Below are 22,075 nucleotides of genomic sequence, written 5' to 3'. Positions count from 1 at the left end.
TTAAAATGAATGACCAATTATTTATATTTTTAAAATCCTGAGACGTGTTCTGTGATAAAAATATCAGCGTTTAAACAAATGCACTGAAATATCACAAACAGTGGCCATAGTCTCAGCAGGAAAGAACCTGTCTTTATAGAATATAACCTAGAAACCAAAATCACGATCCAACAAAAATCTGAGCGATTGGAGGCCCCCGGGGGAGGCCATCTGCCTGAATGCAGATGCAATGCTCTGCCCCGGCTCCAGCCTCCATAACTCTGTCGCCTCCTTACTCAACCACACCTGCACACAAACAATGCTCAGAATTCCCTTCTGCTGTTCGTAATGCGTTTTTCTCCAATTGTATCTAACTATCTCCCAGGAATATTTTTTCTACATCTAATCTTTTCTCCAAGGGTAAACAATAGGAAGTTATTTTCTCCTACTTGCTTACAATGACACAATGATTAATCTCTTAGTTGGTTTTAAAAAAAGATTTATTTATTTTTAGAGAGGGAGGAAGGGAGGGAGAAAGAGAGGGAGAGAAATGTCGATCAGCCACCTCTCACTTGCGCCTCCAATGAGGACCAAACCCCCAACTCTGGCACGTACCCTGACAGGGAATTGAACTGGTGACCTTTTGCTTTGCAGGATGACACCCAACAGGCTGAGTTACACCAGTCAGGGCTGTTGGCTGATTTTGAAAAACTGCTTAAAATATGTTTCTTATGAGTAATCATCCTTAGTTACCCAAGTACATGAGCAAAGGATCTGCAGAATTTCCAAAGGACCGAGCCAACATTTTGGCGACTTATCCATTCTGCTCTTCTGTGGCACTCACCAACACTCGCCACTCAGCATCCCGGCCCTTTAAATGCATGCTCCCCTGACCCCATTGCATCCCACCACTTTTAAAATGCAGCAAGCCAAGGGCATCAGCTTTTTGCTGGGATCACATATAAGATGGGTAAAGAGAAGGCAAAGAAGAAGGGAAAGCAATGAGATAGAAAAATGCATTTTCCAATATGTTCCTGAAAGCAGTATTCATCAAAATGCCACCACAGAGCAAGACTGTTTTCAAGGAATCGAGAAGCCTGAATAGTGTTACATTTATGACTGGCCACAGCCTCACTCAGCCCTCTGTGTAACTACTTCCCAGCGGCCCTAACCCTCAACCATCTCTCCTGTGTTACATAGTTCTTAAAAGCGAAAGAGGTGAAATATCTTTCAAATCCCCAAGTAACTGTCATGTCCCAAATAAATGGTTATTAATCAATAATACTTCTCTATATAAGAAAAAAAACCAGAACCTATATTTAATGGTTTAAAATGTTGTAAGTGAATAAAAAGCAGTATATTATCTACAGTAAGGCTTTTTCTAAGAGATTGTACCCATTTGTGTACTAACTGAAAATTTATGCCACCAGTAGGAATCGTAAACAAAATTATTATACACCCTACTGTCTAAAATACCTGGATTTATTTCCCTGATTACACTATTTACTCCACGGCACCACAATATTTACTTTCCCCCCATCTGCCCTTCCATGCGACAGGACACCGCCCGACAGGAGTCAGCAGCCTAGAATTCCCCGGCTTCATCTGCTAGGGCAGGTGGCAGCCCCCAGGTCCCTTCCTCTCAGGGACTGGCACCCGTCTTTTAGGTCCTGTGGGTCCCGTCACCCTTGCACCCTTTGATCAAGGCGAGCCCTTTAGGGAACAAGTCCTCACTTGGTGGGAGAGCCTCGTCCACCCTCTGGTACCGGCTAACATCCTGGCGCACTGAAGGCAGCGACCGCAGGGGCTGGTGGCCATCGGTTTGAGGACCTAGGATCAAAGGCAAAATGTCATCCATGCGTTGTTTTCCCCTTCAGGGTCCAAACAGTCTTAAACAGGTTAACACGCACACCTGAAACTAACTTGCAACTGCGCTACTGTATGCCAACCACGCTTTAATAAAAACCTAACATAAGTCACGGGGCTAGTCTCTCTTCTCTCGAGTCTCATTTCCCATATGAAGGAGACCCAGAAACCAAAGGAAACAGGAGAGGAAGGCTTAGTCAGAAAAGGGTCCCCTGGAGAGTTTTCCGTCCGTGCCCACCTGCCTCTGCCCCGCCTGTTCCCTCCCTGGCCTCTGTCCTGGTCACGCACTAGTGCTTCCGAGTCACGTTCTGTGTGGCCACAAGATAAGGAAGGAAACACAACAAACCAGAGGAGGAAGAAAAGAAGGGGCATACTCTAGGTAGAAAAACGAGTTACAGAATAAGAGAAGTATTCCTATTCCTGAGCCTGTTCTATCCAGGCATATGAAATTATCCCACACTCCTCATGCATCTGTAACTAAACACTTGAAAGGAGTCACTCTGCTGAGCCACATGCACTGAGACATGATACAGCGTTTGTGTGAGTCTGCACCCTGAGACATTCAGACAGAAGGCAAAAACAGCACGTTTGATGCAAAGCCCGTATTAATTTCCCTTTGGAAAGTTTTACGCAAGAAGGTGCAACCTCTGCTGACTACGCTCACGTTGAAGCTGCTGGCCTGTTTGATTTTTGTATCTACAAACCCAGGTCCCACTAGTGATTATTATTTAAGTTTGTCCGTGTTTCCACACAGCCCGGGCAAGGGGGTTTCGGCCCTGGGAACCCGGGACGCCTTGCTTCAGGGGGCACAGGCGTAGGTCTCTCCTGCATCTCTGCCCTCTGCCATCTGAGCCCTCCAGGCCTGTGTGCACAGGGGTGCCGCCCCTGCCCCCACCCCCACCCTACAGGCAATCTTCCTGGGGACAGCAGGGCCCCACACTATATTCCTGATGCGGAGCCTTAAGATTCATTATTTAAGTCTGAAGACTTACTCAGCAGGCCTCTTCCCTCAGCATTAGAAGATCCATTGAAAAATGAAAGTAAAAACTAACCATTGAACACCAAAACGCCAAGGTGAAGAATTCAGATAAGAGTGGACCTGCAGTACAATTTACGTTAGGGACAAAACCACAAGACTTGTCTTTGAGCAGGAATGCTTGAGCGAAGAGCCATGCTGCCCTCTACATCCTACCTCCAGCAGCGCCCTCCTCCTGGGCAGTGGCCCCTTCACAAGCCCCCTGCGCATCCCCGGCATCACCCTCTTCTGGGGGCTGGCTCTCAGAAGCAGTGGCGGCTCCCTCTAGGCTGCCCCTCCGCTGCCAGACCTCCCCGACCTCATCCTGGTCAGGTAAAGTGGCCGGTTCTGCCCCTGGTCCTTCCTCCTCTCCACTGGGCACCTGCACCACAGGGAGAGAGCCAGGAGCGCATATGGAATCTGGGGACCCTTCGGCCGGGCCACTGCTGGTGGGTTCTGCTGCGCAGGCTGCATCTTCCTCCTCCTGAGAAGAAAAGGCTGGGGTTTCCGGAAACCGCGCACTCTCCAGAGATGAGCACCGTGTCTCCACCGAGGACAGCTGTGTGGTGACGCTCTCGTTGCAGGAGCTGTCAGCACCTTCCAGGTCACTCTCTCCCTCGGGCCTGGTGCTGGCCTCGCTCACGCTCTCTGTCCTGGCAGGGTCGCTGGGCTCTGTTTCAGAGGACACCTGGGAAGGCTCAGACGCCTGATCAAGGGACTCCGTCTCACTGACGGCTCTCCGGCTCCCTCCCGATGCGTCAGAGGTCCCTGCGTCTGCCCCACTCGAGGGCTGATCTGCCTCTTGAGAGCCACACAATTCCGTGCTGCCCTGGTCAGCACTGGGCTGAGACTCTGGGCCATTTTCACTTCCATCTGGGATGGGGCCGGAGAGGGAGGAGCTCTCTGCAACTTCTGGAAGATCTTCCGGCTTCTCCTCCAAGGAGGCAGCATCGTTTGTGGAGGCTTCTTCAATCTCCAGGGGGTTGTCTTCTGGCTTTGTCTGAGACGTCAGGCTCACGTCATCAGTTCTTGATGCCCTGCTAAACATTATTAAGCCTCCTTCCTCCTCCAAAGAAGATGGGTAACCCAGGTCTTGCTGGAGCTCATGGTCTTCTTCATCGGAGTCAATGTGAAGCATTGCATTGAGTCTTGTGTCGGTGGGAAAACTACTCCTTAGTTTCGGAGAGGCTCCCATGGACCTCTCTGAGCAGGCAGCCGGGCTCGGCCGGGAATGACCGTTGTGTTCAATGGCATCTAAATAATCATTGAGTGAATCCTGGCGTCCTCTGGAAGGGGAGGTCCTGGAAGACATAGAGGCTAAATCCTCCGTGTCTATTTCCAGAGTAGAGCTAGTCCTGAAAGAATGCTTGGGGGTCCCATCGGCACTGTCCTCAGAAACTGGCCCATTGGAACACACCGGGCTGTCACGGTGGCCCCCAGGCAGGTCCTCCTCGTCGGAAGGGCTTCCGAGGTCTCCGTTCACAGAACTGACCCCAAGTATTGTGCCAACGGCTTCTGGAGAAGCATCTGAGGGGGGAAACAGTGGTTACAAACACGAAGCAGTGTTTTAACAAATGAACTCTGAACATCCTATTCCTGTGCCACCATCCGTTCGAATAATTCAGTCACCCCCCCCCCCCCCCCCCCCCCCCCTTTCCCCCCCCCNCCCCCCCCCCCCCCCCCGCCGAGTCTCTTTCCAGGCTCACCGACTACTCTCCACCAACAAACACACTGCCGTTCACTCGCTCATGTGAGGTGTGTGCGCGCACTGCCGCTGGAAATTCCACAGCCCGGTTTCCAAGTGCAGGTGTGAACCTAAGTGATATTTTTGATAAACAGGCTTCCATCGCTGCTTGAACAACGTCAGCAGGTAACCATTGGACAGCTATTTGATTTTCAGAACAGGACACAAATCCGATTCTATTCAAATGCAGGCTGAAAACTGAGTACAATCTCACGGGGTTTTCCCATAGGGATGTAACCATGCCGGTATCTCACCTTCGTGCACAGACGACGTAACCTCTACTTTAAACTGCAGGTACCCACTCACATGGTCGGCGGGGAGTCTCCTGCCAAGGTTGTAGCTCAGCATTTGATCACTGCAAGAGGAAAAACGGTTCTTTCATCCTTATACGCTGGTGTCCACCTTCGTCCTCTTCCCACAGACTACCCCTCGAGTCCCAGATATTTCTCTCAAAACTTTCAGACTCATAAGAAAAGGCTCAAAGGCATGTTACAGTCCAATGTAATATTCATTCGCACAAGTGAATATTCATAAACCCAGAGATAGAGGAAATCTTGTCAGGAGGAAAATTATTAGTAAAAGCAGAAGGTGCAATACGGTGTTATTTTTTAAAGCACACTGATTTGTTTTCTCGCTGCTCAGGGTGACCAGGGAAAGGACACTGAAAGTCATCAAGGAGCTGTGAAAGGCGGAAAATGGTGGGCGTCTGGGGACTCGGGTGTGAAATATAGTGGGCCTGGTTCCTTAGCAATGAGTTCTAAAAGGACCACCCAGGCAACAATGTCACATGCTGCTGCATTGTGAAGAGTGGGGGCCGAGGGTTAGGAGAGAGCCATGCAAGGATGTGGATGGGCCACGCTCCAGCGGCTGCTCCTGTTGTGGGAAGGGCACGGGGCCGCCGAGCCTCCCCTTCCCCACCAGGAAAGTAAAGGGGCTGGAGCTGTCGGCTCTCACTGTAGAAGCACCTGGCCACCACCATTCTCAGGGTGGTATGTGACTGATACTGATGGGACAGTTGGATAACCAGATGTGCCACTGTGGTGCATCTTGCCACACTTGGAGGCATGCTACAGGGGACCTCAAGTGGGCCTGCCCGCTTTCTGCCCACCTTGGCCCCTGGCTCATGCTACCAGCCTCCTCAAGGATGAAGCTGTCCATCTTTTCAGTTCCGTGTTTATTTATCAAAGGCAAATGCAGTCACATCACTTCTTTGTACACAAGCAACTTTCATTCTGAATGTGATTCACATTTAATGAAGGGCAATAATCAAAGGCACAGGACCAAGTCGCCCCATCTCTGCTCTCACACTGCCCTCTGGTGGCAGCTTAGGATGAGAACACAATGCTTCTGCCTGTTTGCACCGAGGTTAAGTTCAGAGGCTCTAGTCAGCGGATTAAGCTGCATAATTATTTATGCTTCTCCACCTCCTCAATTCTAAATAGATGTCATCCATTTAAAAGAATGCATGCTGCTGTGTAAAATCCCAGATCAGCTCTTACAAATTTCTTTGACTTCATAGCCAGAATTTCATAAAACAAAAAAATCACATCCTTTACCGTTTTGTTTTCCTTCCCTAGAAACGTCTTCACGTTTTTTCTGGAGTGATGCTTTTAAACTACTTTTGTCTTCCCCAATGAAGTGTTTGCTGTGTGTCACTGAAACTCTGCTATTTTCATGCATCGTCGCGTTGAATCCTCCCGGCAAAGCCAGAGGGAGGTGGGCAGCCAGCCCCGTCTGCTAGCAGCACAGGAAGAATGGGTGACTTGCCCAAGGCCAGACAGCCGTGCGGTAACAAAACCGGCATTAGAACAGGGAGTCATCTGACACAGAAGCCCCTGCCCTGCTGTTACCGTACCAGTCTTGTCTGACATACAATCTCAGCAACTCTACACTGCTTCTAGTAACATGCATCTTAAGGACACGTATTTACTCCTGGCTCCCCTCAATGTGACTGCCATCGGAATGCTGTTCCTACTTAATGTAGTATTTAATTTTTTTTTTCTGTAAAGGGACATGTAGGCATTTGTAACTAACAAGACATCATGGGTATGTTAAATCCTTCCACATCAGAGTGTTCAAATGACATTATATAATGGCTGTAATTTGCCTAATAGTAGGGGTGCCTTTACCGCTGTCTTCCCAGCACTTATACAGGGCCTGACACTCATGGGGACTCCATCTCTGCCCACTAATGCCCACACCCGGTGACAAATCACACAGACCTGCTCCAGCATTGTGGTTCCTCAGCCACCTCTTAGGACACGCAGTCCTGGAATAATAAAATCTTCCTGTGTTTGTTAAAACTAAATTGACTCCTCTCCTCTGGCCAATAAAAGTGTTGATGACGAAGACTTACAAAGTGACGAATTTTAGCTAGGAAATCAATGTTGAGTAGGAATTGTAAGGAAAGGGCTGCACCCATCTGTTTTGCTCACTGTAATACCCACAATACCCAACAAACACAGTGCTCAACATTTAGTAGACACTATTTATGTACACACACATACACCCATACACACATTTGTTGAGTACAAACTCATTAACAAATGAGACTCTTTACTTGGAAATAGTAATTTTAACAGGTGTTAGTGCTGTTTATTAGCCAAACTGACAAGTTACTCAATTCAATTATTCAGCCTACAAATACAGGAAATCCTCCGTACTGATAGATTCTGAGTCAAGGGTTTCGTCCTGTGCTGGGTGCCTGTCAGGGGGCTCACTTGCTTTCCTGTTCTTCCCAAGTCTCATCTGACTCATCCTGCCTCTTGATGTGATACATTATTATGAACAATAAATTATATGCTATTATGATATATAATTATAAAGAATAAGTGCCAAAGAACTCTTGCTATCTGACTAAAACATTTCTCACTAACAAAACCAGAGCAATTAACAAAGCATGGGAAAGTGAGGTGCTTCTGGACAGAAGGCGGGCCTCTCTGAAGAACGCTGGACTCAAACGAATGCTCTCAAAGTAGGTAATTAGTAAGGGGTTCTAGCTCACCCTGCAAAACCACACCCAGAAAGCCTCAGCGATTTCAGATACTTTCAGCCTACCAGACACATAAGAATGAAAATCCAGCATTTTTTGAGATGTATCGATTACAAGATAGAATACAATAATCAGGTCAGAAATACATGTTTTGATGTTAATATCTGATCTACTGATATGTAGTATGTATGATTTTCAATAAAGCAACCCCCTAAGTATCTGTATTAGGCAACGCTTCTCATGTACATGCACAGAAATATTTTGTAACTGTAATATTTTATGAATTCATGCTGGACATATTTCCAGTACACGTGGGCACGGTCACTGGAAGTTCTCTGGGTGTCCAGTTCTTTAAAGGGCTAATGAAAAAACCTGCAAGTCAACAACAATTTCAAACACTGACAGTTTTATTTTTCCTTGATCATTCTTCCTGGCATACATAAATCAACACTTCTGCCAAGTGTCACTTTTTATTATGTAAATTCTATCATTATATAAATTAAATGGCACCTACATTTCCCGTAGTTAATTCTCACTTTCTGTAATCTTTCACTTTCCATAAATCCTAAAAATATTTTTAAAAGCTTTCCAAAGTACATTATCTCCTCTAGAAGCAATAATTATTATGATTAAAGATAATTGGATTTCCCAGCTTGGATCAGATAAAGCCAGGCTGCTGGAATTTCAGTATAATATTTATACTTCATGTGGGCTGACTCACGCACAAACTCCATGGCCTCTGATGGCCAGAGAGTTAGAATCCATTAGAATGTCATAGTTTCAGATTTTTAAGGGGTCTTAGAGATGATCTGGCCTAAATGCTTTCTTTTTCAGATGAGAAAAATAACACCCAAGGAAACTATGACATGCGGACAGAGTTGATCCGCTGCAGCGTGAATACGGGTGAGCGCCCTTCCACGGTTAGCTGGAGCGATCAGCCGGTCCTGCCCACCCTGCCGGTCCTCACAGTGCTGCGGAGAAGCCCAGGTTCTAGAGCAGGTTGATCTGCTCTCCAATCCCAGTGCTGGTTAGCCTCAAATCCCTCGTCTCTGAAATGGGTAAAATTCCATTCTTTACCCCCAGAGTTGTTGAGAAGATTACATGAGCTAATGAGCCTAATGCACTCAACCCCTGACACAGAGTAAGCTCTCAGCATCTCTTCCGTTTACTATTGCTACAACGACCTTAAGGATTAATACTGTCACCACCATCCTGCCACCGTGACCGCTGTTACTACTGCTGTGGCTGCTACCTCTCTTCCTCCTCCTCCTCCTACTACCACCACCTCGAGAGATTCCAAAGCTCCGCCCCTCGGGGCTCCGCCCCTCGGTGCTACCTCCAAGCACCGCTGTAACTGAGTGTTCTGGTACTCACCATATAAAAATAAATAGACCGTTTATAATAAGGGAGGGAGGCATGCTATAATTTCTTACCTATTTTTCCTACAAAGGGCTCACAGACAGAAAACAGACATCAAAAGTACATTTTAGTTGCCTGAGCGAATGTACAGATCTAGGAATTCTACCATGATACCTCCTCAGAGTTTAGGTCTTGAATGGCCCTGAAACAAGGTGGTCATTGTTTCTCAGGAACCACAGTTCTCTGGATGGGGTCAACCAGGATAAGCGAGGTGTCCCCCTACTCTAGGGTTCTGATCTAGGGAGAGGCACTTAGAGCAAAAACAATTGAGCACTACGATATCAGATGCCGAAATGCTAATGGTAGGTACATATTGGAAAAGACAGATACCCACAAAAAATAGTACACAATTATTTTTCTGTCCTATCCATTTCGATGGGCGCACATTTTCATTTTTAAAAGAAACATGCCATCACTTCTTATCGGTAAGAAAAGCCGCAGGGCTGAAAAGAAGAGGATCATTGCAGCTGCTTCTGCACAGACTAATCCCCCCAAGGCCGGCGCGCGAGGGCTGGTTACCCGATGGCCTGCCGCTCCAGCAGTCTCTGGACCGGAATGGTCAGTTTCCCCAGGAAACGCTTGATGATGGGACGGCTCTTGGCAAATTTGTCTTTAATTTCAATTTCTAAGACATCAGTGAGAAGTGCAAAAAAGGAATATTTCTGAAAACAGATAAAGGTTGGTTTTTAAAAGGCAAACATGAAATTATATCATTTACATGACAGAAAACGGTATCTTGAACCCTAATGACACACGGAGTCTGCACTGCAGAAAGGTCTCCAGCTCTCATCAGCCCTTTGTTCCCTGGCAATCAGCAACACTCTCGAGGATTAAGAAGCGGCAGTTAAGGGTCTGCACGACAAAGGAAGCCCCTCCGTCATCCACCCCTTCCTGGTCCCACAGTTTTAGGAGATGCTATTAAATATTAACCTGAGCACAATATAATTTCAGTACTCACCATGTTTGTCTGAATTCTTTGACATTTAATAGCCTGTTATAGGATGGAGTAGAATTAACCAATACAATTTGGTTAATGGCAATTTTAATTCCTTACCCCATGTTATTTAGAAGTTGCACAATATAGGTTAAAACACCACTTTCCTTAGTGGTTGAAGTGTGTTAGGAACATCTACAGAATACTATGGCTTCCTTGGTAAACAGGAAAATAAAAACAATGTTTAAGTGGAAATTAATTTAAAAGGCACACAGGGTCATCTCCTTTGGGACAGAAAAATAAAAGTATGAGGTTAAGACAAGTGTTGCTGTTTTGTCTAAGAGTATCACTGGAGAAGATAAGATTGGAGATTAATAACCATATAAAATATTATATAAAGAGCTTTCCTCCTTTGGAAAATCTTTCACATACAGCAGCTTCATTTTATCTTTGCGATGGTAAAATTTTCTTTTGAACACGACAATCTCAGGAATCCGACCTGAGTCACTTCACGTCTTCCCCGACAGGATCCAGGAAACCACGGTGACATGACCAGTGTCACACTTAGGCCCCACTAACTGTGTTTAGTCTTCACAAAGTTCTCCCAAGAGCCATGCAGTTTACTAATCTTCTTAATGAAAAACGCGCTTGCTTAGAATAAAAGAGGTGACTGGAAGCATTACTTCTGCTTCTAAATAGTTACACTAACAACACTTCAAGCTTCTGTTTCTTAATCATAAAAATAGAGAGATGGCAATTTCATCCCTTACACCCTCCCTCCCACCCCAACCACCCCGCATCAGGTGCACATTGGTAGTGTGGTTAAGAATTCTGTAAAAATATTAAATGTAAGGAAAATGAAGTTATTGCTAGTGTCATTACTATATCCACTCTGTGCCTTCTAGAGCTCTTATTGAGATAAACGTTATGTTTTCTAATGGTTAAATTAGGTGGTACATCTTTAAAAGTGATTTGCTATTTGGAGATACTAAGTATATACTAGTTTTTTAAAACCAGTAATAAGAAAACATGCATTTATCTACTTCAATAACCAAAAAATTGACCAGGAGAAACATCTCGCTGGGCTGGCAAGTTCTCAAATAGCCGTATCTTTCCTCCAATTGGGTTTCGGTCCCTGAGCTATCTCCCTCTCCAGGGAAATATTTCCACAACATCGTTAGAACACGTTATTGTCATTAAATATTTAGGGAATGATTTAATTATTTTAATTATTTATCCCAATAAATGTTTATCCATAAACACTCTAACTAGTATTTGATATGTGTCTTGGGTCCCAAAGAAATGGCGGCGAGTTCATGCTTTGCTCCCTAGATGAGAAACGACATCTCCTTGTTCATTCTTTGACTCTCCGTAGTTCTCTGGGAAAACCTTTGCCTGATTTCACTGACATGGTGCCCCAAATTGGCTGGTCCCATAGTGGAGCTGTGAGGAGGTCTAAAGTACCATCAATACACTCTGGCGTCACTCAAGATGACAACTCTTCGAACGGCTCATTTAATTTACTGAAATCTAGAAACTCAAAATACATTTACCAAACCCTGCAGGCAGAGAGATCCCTTTAATTTGTACTGAATATGTGCTAGAACAAAATATCGAATTTTTAAGTAAAAACAGAATCATCATCACAGATTTTTCTTTCTGTCTCAAGCTCCAATATGACTCTGAAAAACATTGTTACTGAGCCCATCCTTACTTCATAATTTAATACTTTGTTCCTGTTTTTTGCATTGATTTTGACTTTAAAAAAATATGTTGTATGTGCTCACTTCAGCAGAACATACAAATATATTGCATTAAAGTACAGTATCTGGCACAAATAATGCCTCTTTCTTATTGCAAAATCTTTTATTTCAAAAATCATAAGCATGTAATTCTGTAACATAACAACGGCACACTCAAACACCATATGACATTTTAGGTGAAATGTTACAATTAAAACTATAAATTATTACACCCTTATTATTACCCTACCAACCACACTCAAGCAGACTTTATTTCTGCCAGACCCTGTGTCTGACTTTTGAACCTTTTAGCATCTTTGAAACTGTGCCCCCGAGGTGAGTGCCTCACATGCCTTATCCTAGCCCCAGCCCCGGCTGGAAGGGAGAACCTCATTCTCACTGGGCCCTCTTTCGAAGAGATCCTGTAGATACCTCAACCATCTTGTCCCAAACTCAGCTCAACGATAACTGTCAAATACAAGACCCCCGAGGATCACCTTACCTCCCGGTGCCAAATTGGATTCGTGGTGTTACTGATGATAGTGGACCTTCTCTCCTGCCCGTGGTGGGCACACGTGGGGAAACTGCTCTTCTTCCCGGGCTGGATGGACATCTTAAGGTAGGGGTCCGGATTGAAGAACATCCCTTTCTTTAGCCCAACGGCTCTTAGATCTTTAAAGAGAGAGAAAGACAAAAAGGAGGGAGAGAAGGAAGGGACGGAAGGACAAGCAGCTCAATAACAATGTGTTCTTAAATAATCATTTGGAAGGCTCTACACAGAAGCTGTTCAGTAAAAATTTTTCACACTGCAATTGGTTATGTAAGTGAGGACAAATGGGTTACGACTAATTCTAGCAGAGGGGTTTCCTAACAGGCTGTCAAAAGAAAACCCACTGTTTACATCTTACACACCTACACACACTTGGGAACCATTTTGATTCTAATGCGCATGTGGTTTGGCAACCAGCATTTCAAACAGTATCTAGAGAGAAATCCTTTGTCAAATTTATTTTTTTAAAACCCAATAGTCTCCTTCATGAGGGAAAAATGAATCTTCTACATACATACATCAAATACACTGACCCAAGTTTCATTGGGGATGAGCCTTCAGGGCACACATCCAGTCACACCCCATTTAAAGGGCCACATGCACTCCACAAGTGCCATGAACATTAGGAGGAAACAGGAACCTGAATGCTACTGAAACCTGAATGCTACTTGCTGTGAGGGTACGTTTTCAACAGCCCAATTTACTTCAATATTTGATGAACGTCCTATAACTCATCTTAGATTCACCAGCTGTTATTTCACACTCTTTATGAGCTGCAAAGTTCTGGCTGAAGTCTGATCAGTGAAGAGACTGACTTTTTTTTTCAATGGCTGAGCTAAGGGATACAAAAATGTCAGGAAATAAACCTGGCTTGACTGAGTCCCTAACCCTTTTCTGAGAATATCAGTTTGAATAAGGTCGTCCTGAGAGCCAAGTGCTCTTGAAAGCTTCTGGAAGAACAGACTATTTCCGTAACTATTCAGTTATGTTCAGTCTAGGGAGGCCCTGACCACCGATTCAGACAGAAATTCTGCACGAGGCCTGTGATCCTTCAAAGACCTCTGGATTACCCAGATCAGCTGAGGAGGAGACCCTGAAGAGTGACCCTAAATTACAGGAGGTCAGCAGGGTCATCCTACTTAATCTCACTTATGATACACCAAGTCTTTTTTTTTAGAAGGACAGACCTGGCCTGCGGTTGCCCATAGAACCATAATGTCTAGGGACTGCTCCCTGGAGGAGGTTCACCTCCTCGTCTGGGCCGACAAGAACTACTTGTGGCCTGGATATCTGTGTAACGAAAACAGACCGGGAGTGTCTCACAATGCACAACTGGCAGTAGAGGGAGGCAGTCGGTATGTTGGTGAAGATTTAAAAATTCAGCCAAGAGCACGTTATGTTAAGAACATCGCACGAAAACAGAGCAAATCCTTTGATGTGAAAACCAGTGGGAGAGGGAAAGACAAGTAAATAATCAGACAGGCACTTCAGAGAAACTGCTGTAATCTCATTAGCCTTATAGTTCCCATCCTTGGCACTTCCTAATGTGTTTGCATTTTATTATCAATTTAATAATGCTACATGTTTTTGCTTGGCTTTATTTAGCATAAAATGCCTTGAGAGAAAAATGCAATTTACATATTTATTTTCTTCACTTTCTTGATTAGGCTCACCTCAGATTCAAGCACAGAAGAATGGTATTCTTTATACATTAAATCTACTTCTAAACAAGGGGTTTCTTTGCAGTAAATGAAGAATAACATGTACAGAAATGGCTGCCACAAAGTCTGACCAAGCTACATTATTCATGCAAAACATTCCTTTGAACACAAAGAATTCCATCAGAAGATTAAGCGCTGTGATGAAAGAAGTCACTGTTAACCCTCATGCCAAACTTTTCCACTAGGGCTACTGCACAAATAAATCTTCATTAAGAAATGCAATAAGCTACCAATTATGTGCAGTCTCATCACTCAGTTCCCTTNAAGGGGTTTCTTTGCAGTAAATGAAGAATAACATGTACAGAAATGGCTGCCACAAAGTCTGACCAAGCTACATTATTCATGCAAAACATTCCTTTGAACACAAAGAATTCCATCAGAAGATTAAGCGCTGTGATGAAAGAAGTCACTGTTAACCCTCATGCCAAACTTTTCCACTAGGGCTACTGCACAAATAAATCTTCATTAAGAAATTCAATAAACTACCAATTATGTGCAGTCTCATCACTCAGTTCCCTTTAGCCTTCTCATTTCTGCTCTTTTTTCTCTCTTTTAATGCCCATAAATATGCACATCACCTAACAGACCAGTGAAGGACTCAAAGTCACAAAAGAATGACATGTTAAATATTGTGGTTTAAAGTTTTGTTTGGAGAAGAGGTTTAAGGTATTAATCAAAACACAGCTTTCGTTTCTGCCGTAGAGTTCAGCAATTTGTGTCCCTGCTTATCCACAGATGATCAGGAGCAGAGCATTTGCGGGCAGCACTCCACAGAGCTTACATGCTCTTGGATAAATACTATCACTCACTGTCAGTGCAACCCGATTAATGTTTTAGAACCTGCATTTATAGAACTGTCTTCATAGTCTATCATTTTAGCCATTTTGTATAATATCTGCAAACGTCTGACTATAAGCTAGGAAGCAAGGTCTATTTTTAGCTGGCCGCCATGTGGATTGAGACAGGATGTTGGAAGAAGTATTTAAAGAAGAAACATTTGACTGTGCCCCAAATCTTATGTCCTACTTTTTGGGAAAACGTCCTGGGATTTTCATCTCCTAGGTGGTCATTCTCCCAGAGTGAGTTCATTAACACCCCTCTGAAGTCAAATGCAGTGTGTGTGTATCATATTTAGAATGATACTGGTCACTTGGAAGCATAAGGCCGTGCCCCTAAACTAAGAAAACCATGGTGTGGTCAAACTAAATTTCCTGAGCCGTGCAGGCTGGCCAGTGGTCCCTGCTTTTAAGAAAGCGTTTCTGCACCTGCCGCCCCTGAGGCCTGTGCAGGTCTAAAGCACAGGCAGCCAACTCAAATGTTTTCAAGAGACGGACAGATAATGGGTTAGGGGAGTGTCACAGGTAGTGGCCCTTCTAAGCGCCCTTCTAAAAACCTAGATATTTTTAAACCCTGAGGGTTCCTACCAAAACATATTTATTGGCCAAATTTGAGTTATAAGTCACCAGTTTACAATCTCTGAGATTTTCCAGAAAGCAAAAACAAAAAAGGCTTTCCCAGTAAGTAACCTCACACAGGGAGGAGGAGGAGCACGCAAGAACAGACATGGGTGCTCAGCAGGCCGTGGGCCAGCAGTGAACGGCTGACCGGGCCCCTTTGTCATATGCGATCAGCGTGCATCACGTAGCATCTGTTTGCAGGATCAGCCTTCTGATGTTCACTCTGAGGATATCTACTTTCATTCATATTTTTTTTACAACCAAGAAAGTGAAGCTAATGTAAATTTCAGGAGCAGTACACTGATGGAAAAATGAAAACAAAACAGCTTACAACAATGGACATCTGTTAGATTTTATTTCATATGTGTTATAGTATAGTTGTCTGCTTTAAAAGTCCACTTCAAATACTGATTTTCTTAGCATATCCTTGACTTTATGACTGCCAGTTAATTTTTTTAAAAATTAGTGGCTTTCAAATTTTTTTGACAGTGACCTAAATATGAAGTAACATTTTACATTAAAACCCAGTATACACATACAAAAATGTATTTTCTTGTGTGAAATTTTTCAGTTTGTATAAACTGATGTTCTATGAAAATCTATTTCCCTTTGGTGGCAAACTGACTTTTTTCCTTTTTTTAAATTTTTATTTTAATTGTTGTTCAAGTACAGTTTTCTGTCTTTTACTCCCATCCCAGCCCACCACCTCCCCCAGTGCTCCCCACCTCCCTCCCATTTCCACCCCGCTCTAGTTTTTGTCCACGTGTCTTTCATACTTGTTCCTGTAAACCTTTCCCTTTTTCCCCTGAAATTTTCTCCCCTCACCACTCTGGTCACTGTCAGCCTGTAAACTGACTTTTCTCTATTCCTTTTTTAATAGCTAGTTTCTTTCTTCATCCTCACCTGAGGACATTTTTTCACTGCTTTTAGAGAAAGAGGATGAGAGAGTGAAACATCGATGTGAGAGAGAAGCACTGACTGGTTGCCCCCAACACACGTCCAGACCAAGGGTGGTACGCACCTGGACCCAGACCAGGGATCAGAAATCAAACCCTCTACCTAGGTATGTGCCCTGATCAGGAAACGAACCCGCAAACTTTTGGTGTATAGGACAATGCTCCCACCAACTGAACCACACCAGCCAAGGCTAGTTGTTAGTTGCAAATATACAGATCTTTTGTTTCCAAATTATAATAGCATGGTGCCATTTATTTTATTTCATTTTTAATCTTCACTGTATTTTTTCCATTACCATTTAGTTCCCTTACACCTCCCTCCCCACCCCCTGCAATCACTACACGGTTATCAAGTCCATGAGTCCTTTTTCTTTTCAACAAAATAACTCTTATAAATCAGAAATGAATTCCAACTTACAACCACTGCTTTCATTTTATGATACACGTACAAGCGATTAGAATATTTTAGTAACCAGCAAATTAAAAAATTGTCTTACGCACTTTCCAATTTTTATGTGGATTTCTCCACAAAAAATAGGAGAATCCCTTCACTTTTCCCCCAAGTCCCCCCATTTTTCCTTTCTCCCGGGGAGGTCAGCACAAATAAGTTTTCACAACCAAAGTCCTAGCATGGGGCTGACAGCTACATCATAGATTTTTAAAAGTAATTATACATAANTGCTTTCATTTTATGATACACGTACAAGCGATTAGAATATTTTAGTAACCAGCAAATTAAAAAATTGTCTTACGCACTTTCCAATTTTTATGTGGATTTCTCCACAAAAAATAGGAGAATCCCTTCACTTTTCCCCCAAGTCCCCCCATTTTTCCTTTCTCTAGTGGAGGTCAGCACAAATAAGTTTTCACAACCAAAGTCCTAGCATGGGGCTGACAACTACATCATAGATTTTTAAAAGTAATTATACATAATTACAGCCTTTTTACCAGCAGAAAACTTGGTGGAAGAAATAACTTTTGAGTTTATATCCATTGTCTAATTCAAGGTACACTCGAGTTTCAAAAGTATTACATCCAAAATGAGTAAATTACTAGTTCACGTATCGTATGTGAGAACCTGTAGGAAGAAATGACATTCGTGTCTCTAACACGGCACACTTGCAAACCGGATGCCACACTGAAGCAAAGGCAGCCTTACCGGACAACGTGAAGCTGACGAGTGTGCGAGAATGCTGAGGCCCCACGGCGCCTCCTTCCATGCCTTCTGCCCCCATCTGCAGACAAAAAGCATCTTATCCAAAGTTGCACAGGAGTATCACACCACTCGGCCTTCCTAGAGAATCACCTGTGCTTATAAATATGATGCTGTTGGACCAAACATGTATTTAGTACACGATTTTCATAAGCTACAAATCTTGGAACTGAGACTCGAATGCAGATTTTCAGAGATGACAGAAAGGATCGTAGCCAAGTTTAGTATTTACCCAAACAAATATGAGCTTCTAAATTTCCTGAGACATGAGTCAATTATTTTGTCCTTTTAGTTCTCTGAAAAGAATGTAGTTGATACATAGTAAATGTACTTATATTAAATGAAATGAATTAAAAACATTCCTTAAAGCTAAAAAAAATTCAAACCTCAAATTCCTTCAGATTTGTTAAAAAAAAACTGGAACAAACTAAACAGGTGGTTTTTCCCAGACTCATCCACATACATGTAGAATTATCCTCGCTTGCCAAACATTTCTGAGTGGCCAGATGGATGTCACATCACCCTCCCCCCTGCAGCTATAATTAGCTGTAATAATAATTTACAATGCTATTATACCAATTACTGTATTGTGAAGCTTTTCCTAAAAGCTTCTGAGTAAAATGTATCTCATTGAAACCAGTCATTTATCGACCACATAGCAGATTTAGTCTTTCTCTCAATTTATATACAATTAGTGCTCGGTTTATGGCAAACTAGGAAAAAAGGGTTTCATGGTTGTCTAAAAAAATTACACAATACTATAAGAGACAGAATGGAAGGCAGAATATATTTTGAATAGTCAGGAAAGAGAAACCACATTTTAACCCTAAACTCTAGATTAGACCCTTTCGCCGTACCTGTGTGGCACTCCCCACACCCCTCTAAAAATCATACGCCACCAAGAAATAAAACTTTCACTAATCTAAGATAAGCTGAAAAATTTCATAATAAGTTCCATTCAAATGTTTAAATATAAACTTCTATTTCCTTCTGTATTTCCTGCAACTTACTCAAAACTCATTTGTGTGACACTTAACTGCTTCCTGACTGTTTCCCTAGTTATTTGCAATATAGGGTCCCATCCAGGTATCTTTACGTCATTCCGTCCATAAAGCCAACTCCTCGATGACACTGGGTTGGCTCTCAACAAGTACGAACCGTTGATCACATTGCATGCCACCCGTATGGCTCATCACCCCCAGGTTAACAGGGACAACAGCAAACTGGCCAGACAGCTGATCGCTGTCAGCATCTCTTCCTGCTTTCAGCACATACAACCCTGGGCTACTCTGCAGCATGGTGGACAGCAAGGCAGTACACACTGCATCTGAGACACTCGGCAACCTGTCCCTCCAGAGCCAGACGGCCAATAAACCACGGCCTCCCTCAAATGGACCACAGGACCCTGTGAGTTGCGCTGCCCCCAAAGATGTGATGTCTCTTCCTGCTAAGGGTTACTCATGCAAAGAGAGCTAGACGAGACCGAAAAGATTCATAGTCTTTTAAAAATAAACCTTAACTAGGTTTACTTAAAACCTATTTAAAACATTGTAAGATATTATAGAAACAAAGGTTTAATTCTCGGTTTTAACATGTAATTCACTGGCAAAAGGCTAATGTAAAACCATTTTCACAGAAGTCACAAAGACACAGTGTCCTTTACTACAACTGTGCAAAATGCTCATCTGAAACAGGACTCACAGAATTCAGTTTCGTCACTGATAACAATAAAGCCAGGAAAGACCAAACACTACCCCTAGACATAGGGATATCAGTGATAACAAACACAACTGCACTCGCTGTTTGGAGAGAGGTTTTTAAATAAACTCACTCCCTAGATTCATGCCAGGAAAACCCAGAAGCAACACCGTCAACCAAGTGTTGAAACAATACATGCTAGTGAGTGATGGGAGGGTTTATCTGCCCCTGAAGCCAAAGGATTTCCTGTTCCAAGTGTCTGAGATACGTATCACTGTGTACTCTGGGTGCATGACAATGACGTCAAAGTACCAACAACAGAAAAGACACAACTTTTTCTTCCCCTTGATTCACTGCAAAAGGACACGTGCAAAAGGAGGTTAAGATGTCTGCTCCCTTCCTCCCCTATACAGTCTCTCAGTTACTCCTTCCAGGGCTACTCTTTGTAACTGGTCCTGGAATAATCACACTAAACAGGCTCTGTGAATATCAAGGCAGTTAATCAGCCTCAATGACTAAACACAGACCAAAGGTCTGGATGACCATCACGCTGTGGTACAAATACAGCGCTCACCCTCACAGCGATGTGTCCCTGTGGCTCAGCTCCTCAATTTTGGGTGCAGACCCAACCATCTCAAGCTTGGTCGGAAATCTATGGACTACCACAGTCCCATTAGACACCCTTTGAACTTCAACAGTATTCTCTGACCGCAAGTGCTGTATCAGTGAGGATTGAAGGTGCCCTAAAACCTGTCTGAAGCAAATTAATTATCTCCAAACTATCCACAGGATTTGAAAGAATAATCTCAATGTAAAAATCAGCTGAAGGAGATCAATGTTCACCAGGCTGTAAACTCCCGCTGCCTTCAATGGTATTTGATCGTTGAATTTGCTCAAGTCTGAAAAAATATCAGCATTCAGAAAATCATGTTTGGAAGCTATTGTCTAATTTCACACACAGTTAATTTTTCAAAGGGTTTTTATTACAAACAGCTCCACACTTCTAGTTTTGTCATTTTTATTTTTAAAATATTAATGAAAGCATGTTCCAGGGCTTATTATGCAACATGGCAGATTTTGTAGTTGACAATTGTTTTTCTCCTTATGAACTTCCAAGTCTTATATGGTAAATGTGGGTTATTTTTTAATATCCTACACTACATTCACTACAATGAGAATTCAAATATAATTCAAATGTGAGCAGAATACTTAGATTTTGCACAGACCGTTCCCGCTACCTAAAATGCTCTTCCTGCCTCTCTTCACCTGAGCAAGTCCTATTCATCCTTCGCATTGCCCTGCAATCATGCCTTCTGCAGAAAAGCCTTCCAATGCCCTCTGATCAGGATAAATCCTACTAGTGTGGGCTTCCATAGGCCCATTTTACAGCCCCTCATAGGAATTATGACTCAAATAAATATCATTTAATTCACGTCTCTCCTTCCCCAGAAGACCAATGAGAACAAAGACTATGTTTTGCTTATCATTTCATCCCTAATGGTGAGTACAATGCCCGGCACTTAGCTGGCACCCAACGAATGTGTGGCTGAATGAATGGATAAAGGGAAAAGCTGGTTGATACAGGATTGGTGGGTCTGGACGATTGCAAAATGCCATCTGCTAAATTACTTCCTGAACTTCAGGGAGTCACCTGGTCCCTTACCTATATCCAAAAATGCATGCATCTATAAATCTACACACACATACAATGTTATCAAGACTCCATATTATGGGAGTCAATATTTTCTTTCTATGCTTTTATGACCAGATTTTTACTAATAATTTATAAAAACCAAAAAAAATTATATATCTTACACTCTCAGAATTTCCTCAAACTGTCTAGAGTCCCATTATCTGTGTACAATGGATGGCATCTTAGAAAGCTGTTAGATTCTAAAGTTAGTTGATGGAGCGAAAAAAAATCAAAAAATTGTGAAAAGTAATCCTTTGGAAAGTACCATGTTGGAAACGGCCATACTTTCCTTTAAAAGTCCCACAAAGACAATGTCCTCCAAAACTAAATGAAACATCTCTTCCTTCAGTGGAGGGCCTGGTGAAGAGTTTGGCCTCCCCTGACTGGCCATGCTTTACCCACAATCTGTCTGGCATCTTTAGGCACCAGACCCCAACTTGGCACACTGAGACCTCCTGAGGGAGAAGCGTGTCCGTGGTCCCCAGCTCCCACTGTCTTCCGGATAAAAGTTTGCTGACTGACAGGTAGACTCACACACTACTTAAATCGTTGTTGTTCTCCCTTTCACTCACTGAGCTCCTGTGAATTAAGTTCACACAAGGTGCAAGCCATCATTTACTACCACCTTGTCACCCAAATTAAGTTGGAAAACACTTCCATAGTGGGGAACTCACTAATTTGCTTCATGAAGAGCTGGATATACAGAACTGCTATAAATCAAATCATATTTTTCCTCTGATTAGTATTGTGGATGCAGGTAAACCAGCCTGCAAGTAATTTCCTTTACTAAAACAGAGCCCATGCTGTCCTGTGTTTCCTTTTCCATTGTTCCCCATAACCCTGCCAGAGCCAGGCACGCAAAAATAGAAGCCAGGCCCCTGGGGCCGCAGGAGGAAGCTGGCAATGAACGAGGGGCACTCACCATCACAGCGGGGTTCTTCACGGTGATGCAGGGGGTGGTGGCTCTCAGGGCTCCGCTGATGCCGTGGTAGTATTTAAAACAGATTTTTATCTCTGCTGCAAATGGATTGGAGAAAAACAGTAATTTAAATACTGAAACAAGTTATCTAGGAATCAGCTGAGGAAACTCGCCACG

The 22,075-nt window shown here is 43.3% G+C and overlaps 1 protein-coding gene across 3 annotated transcripts in view; it reads right to left on the bottom strand.

Moving 5' to 3' along the window:
• Positions 1–22,075, bottom strand: part of HECW2 (HECT, C2 and WW domain containing E3 ubiquitin protein ligase 2) — a 363,235-nt gene that overhangs the window by 125,767 nt on the left and 215,393 nt on the right. For all 3 annotated transcript variants that reach the window (XM_037043720.1, XM_037043719.1, XM_037043721.1), the window contains 7 exons: positions 21,902–21,996; positions 17,535–17,610; positions 12,194–12,363; positions 9,535–9,677; positions 4,859–4,959; positions 3,038–4,387; positions 1,714–1,809 (listed from right to left, as the gene is read on the bottom strand). In XM_037043720.1, coding sequence (XP_036899615.1) covers positions 1,714–1,809; positions 3,038–4,387; positions 4,859–4,959; positions 9,535–9,677; positions 12,194–12,363; positions 17,535–17,610; positions 21,902–21,996 — 2,031 coding nt within the window. The remainder of the gene's footprint in view (positions 1–1,713; positions 1,810–3,037; positions 4,388–4,858; positions 4,960–9,534; positions 9,678–12,193; positions 12,364–17,534; positions 17,611–21,901; positions 21,997–22,075) is intronic.

This window comes from Sturnira hondurensis, unplaced genomic scaffold (genome assembly GCF_014824575.4).
Source record: "Sturnira hondurensis isolate 20B ecotype Veracruz unplaced genomic scaffold, ASM1482457v3 Scaffold0004136, whole genome shotgun sequence".
Classification (NCBI taxonomy): Eukaryota; Metazoa; Chordata; class Mammalia; order Chiroptera; family Phyllostomidae; genus Sturnira; species Sturnira hondurensis.
Note: the sequence above shows the minus strand (reverse complement) of the source record. Positions and strands in the feature narration are given on the sequence as shown.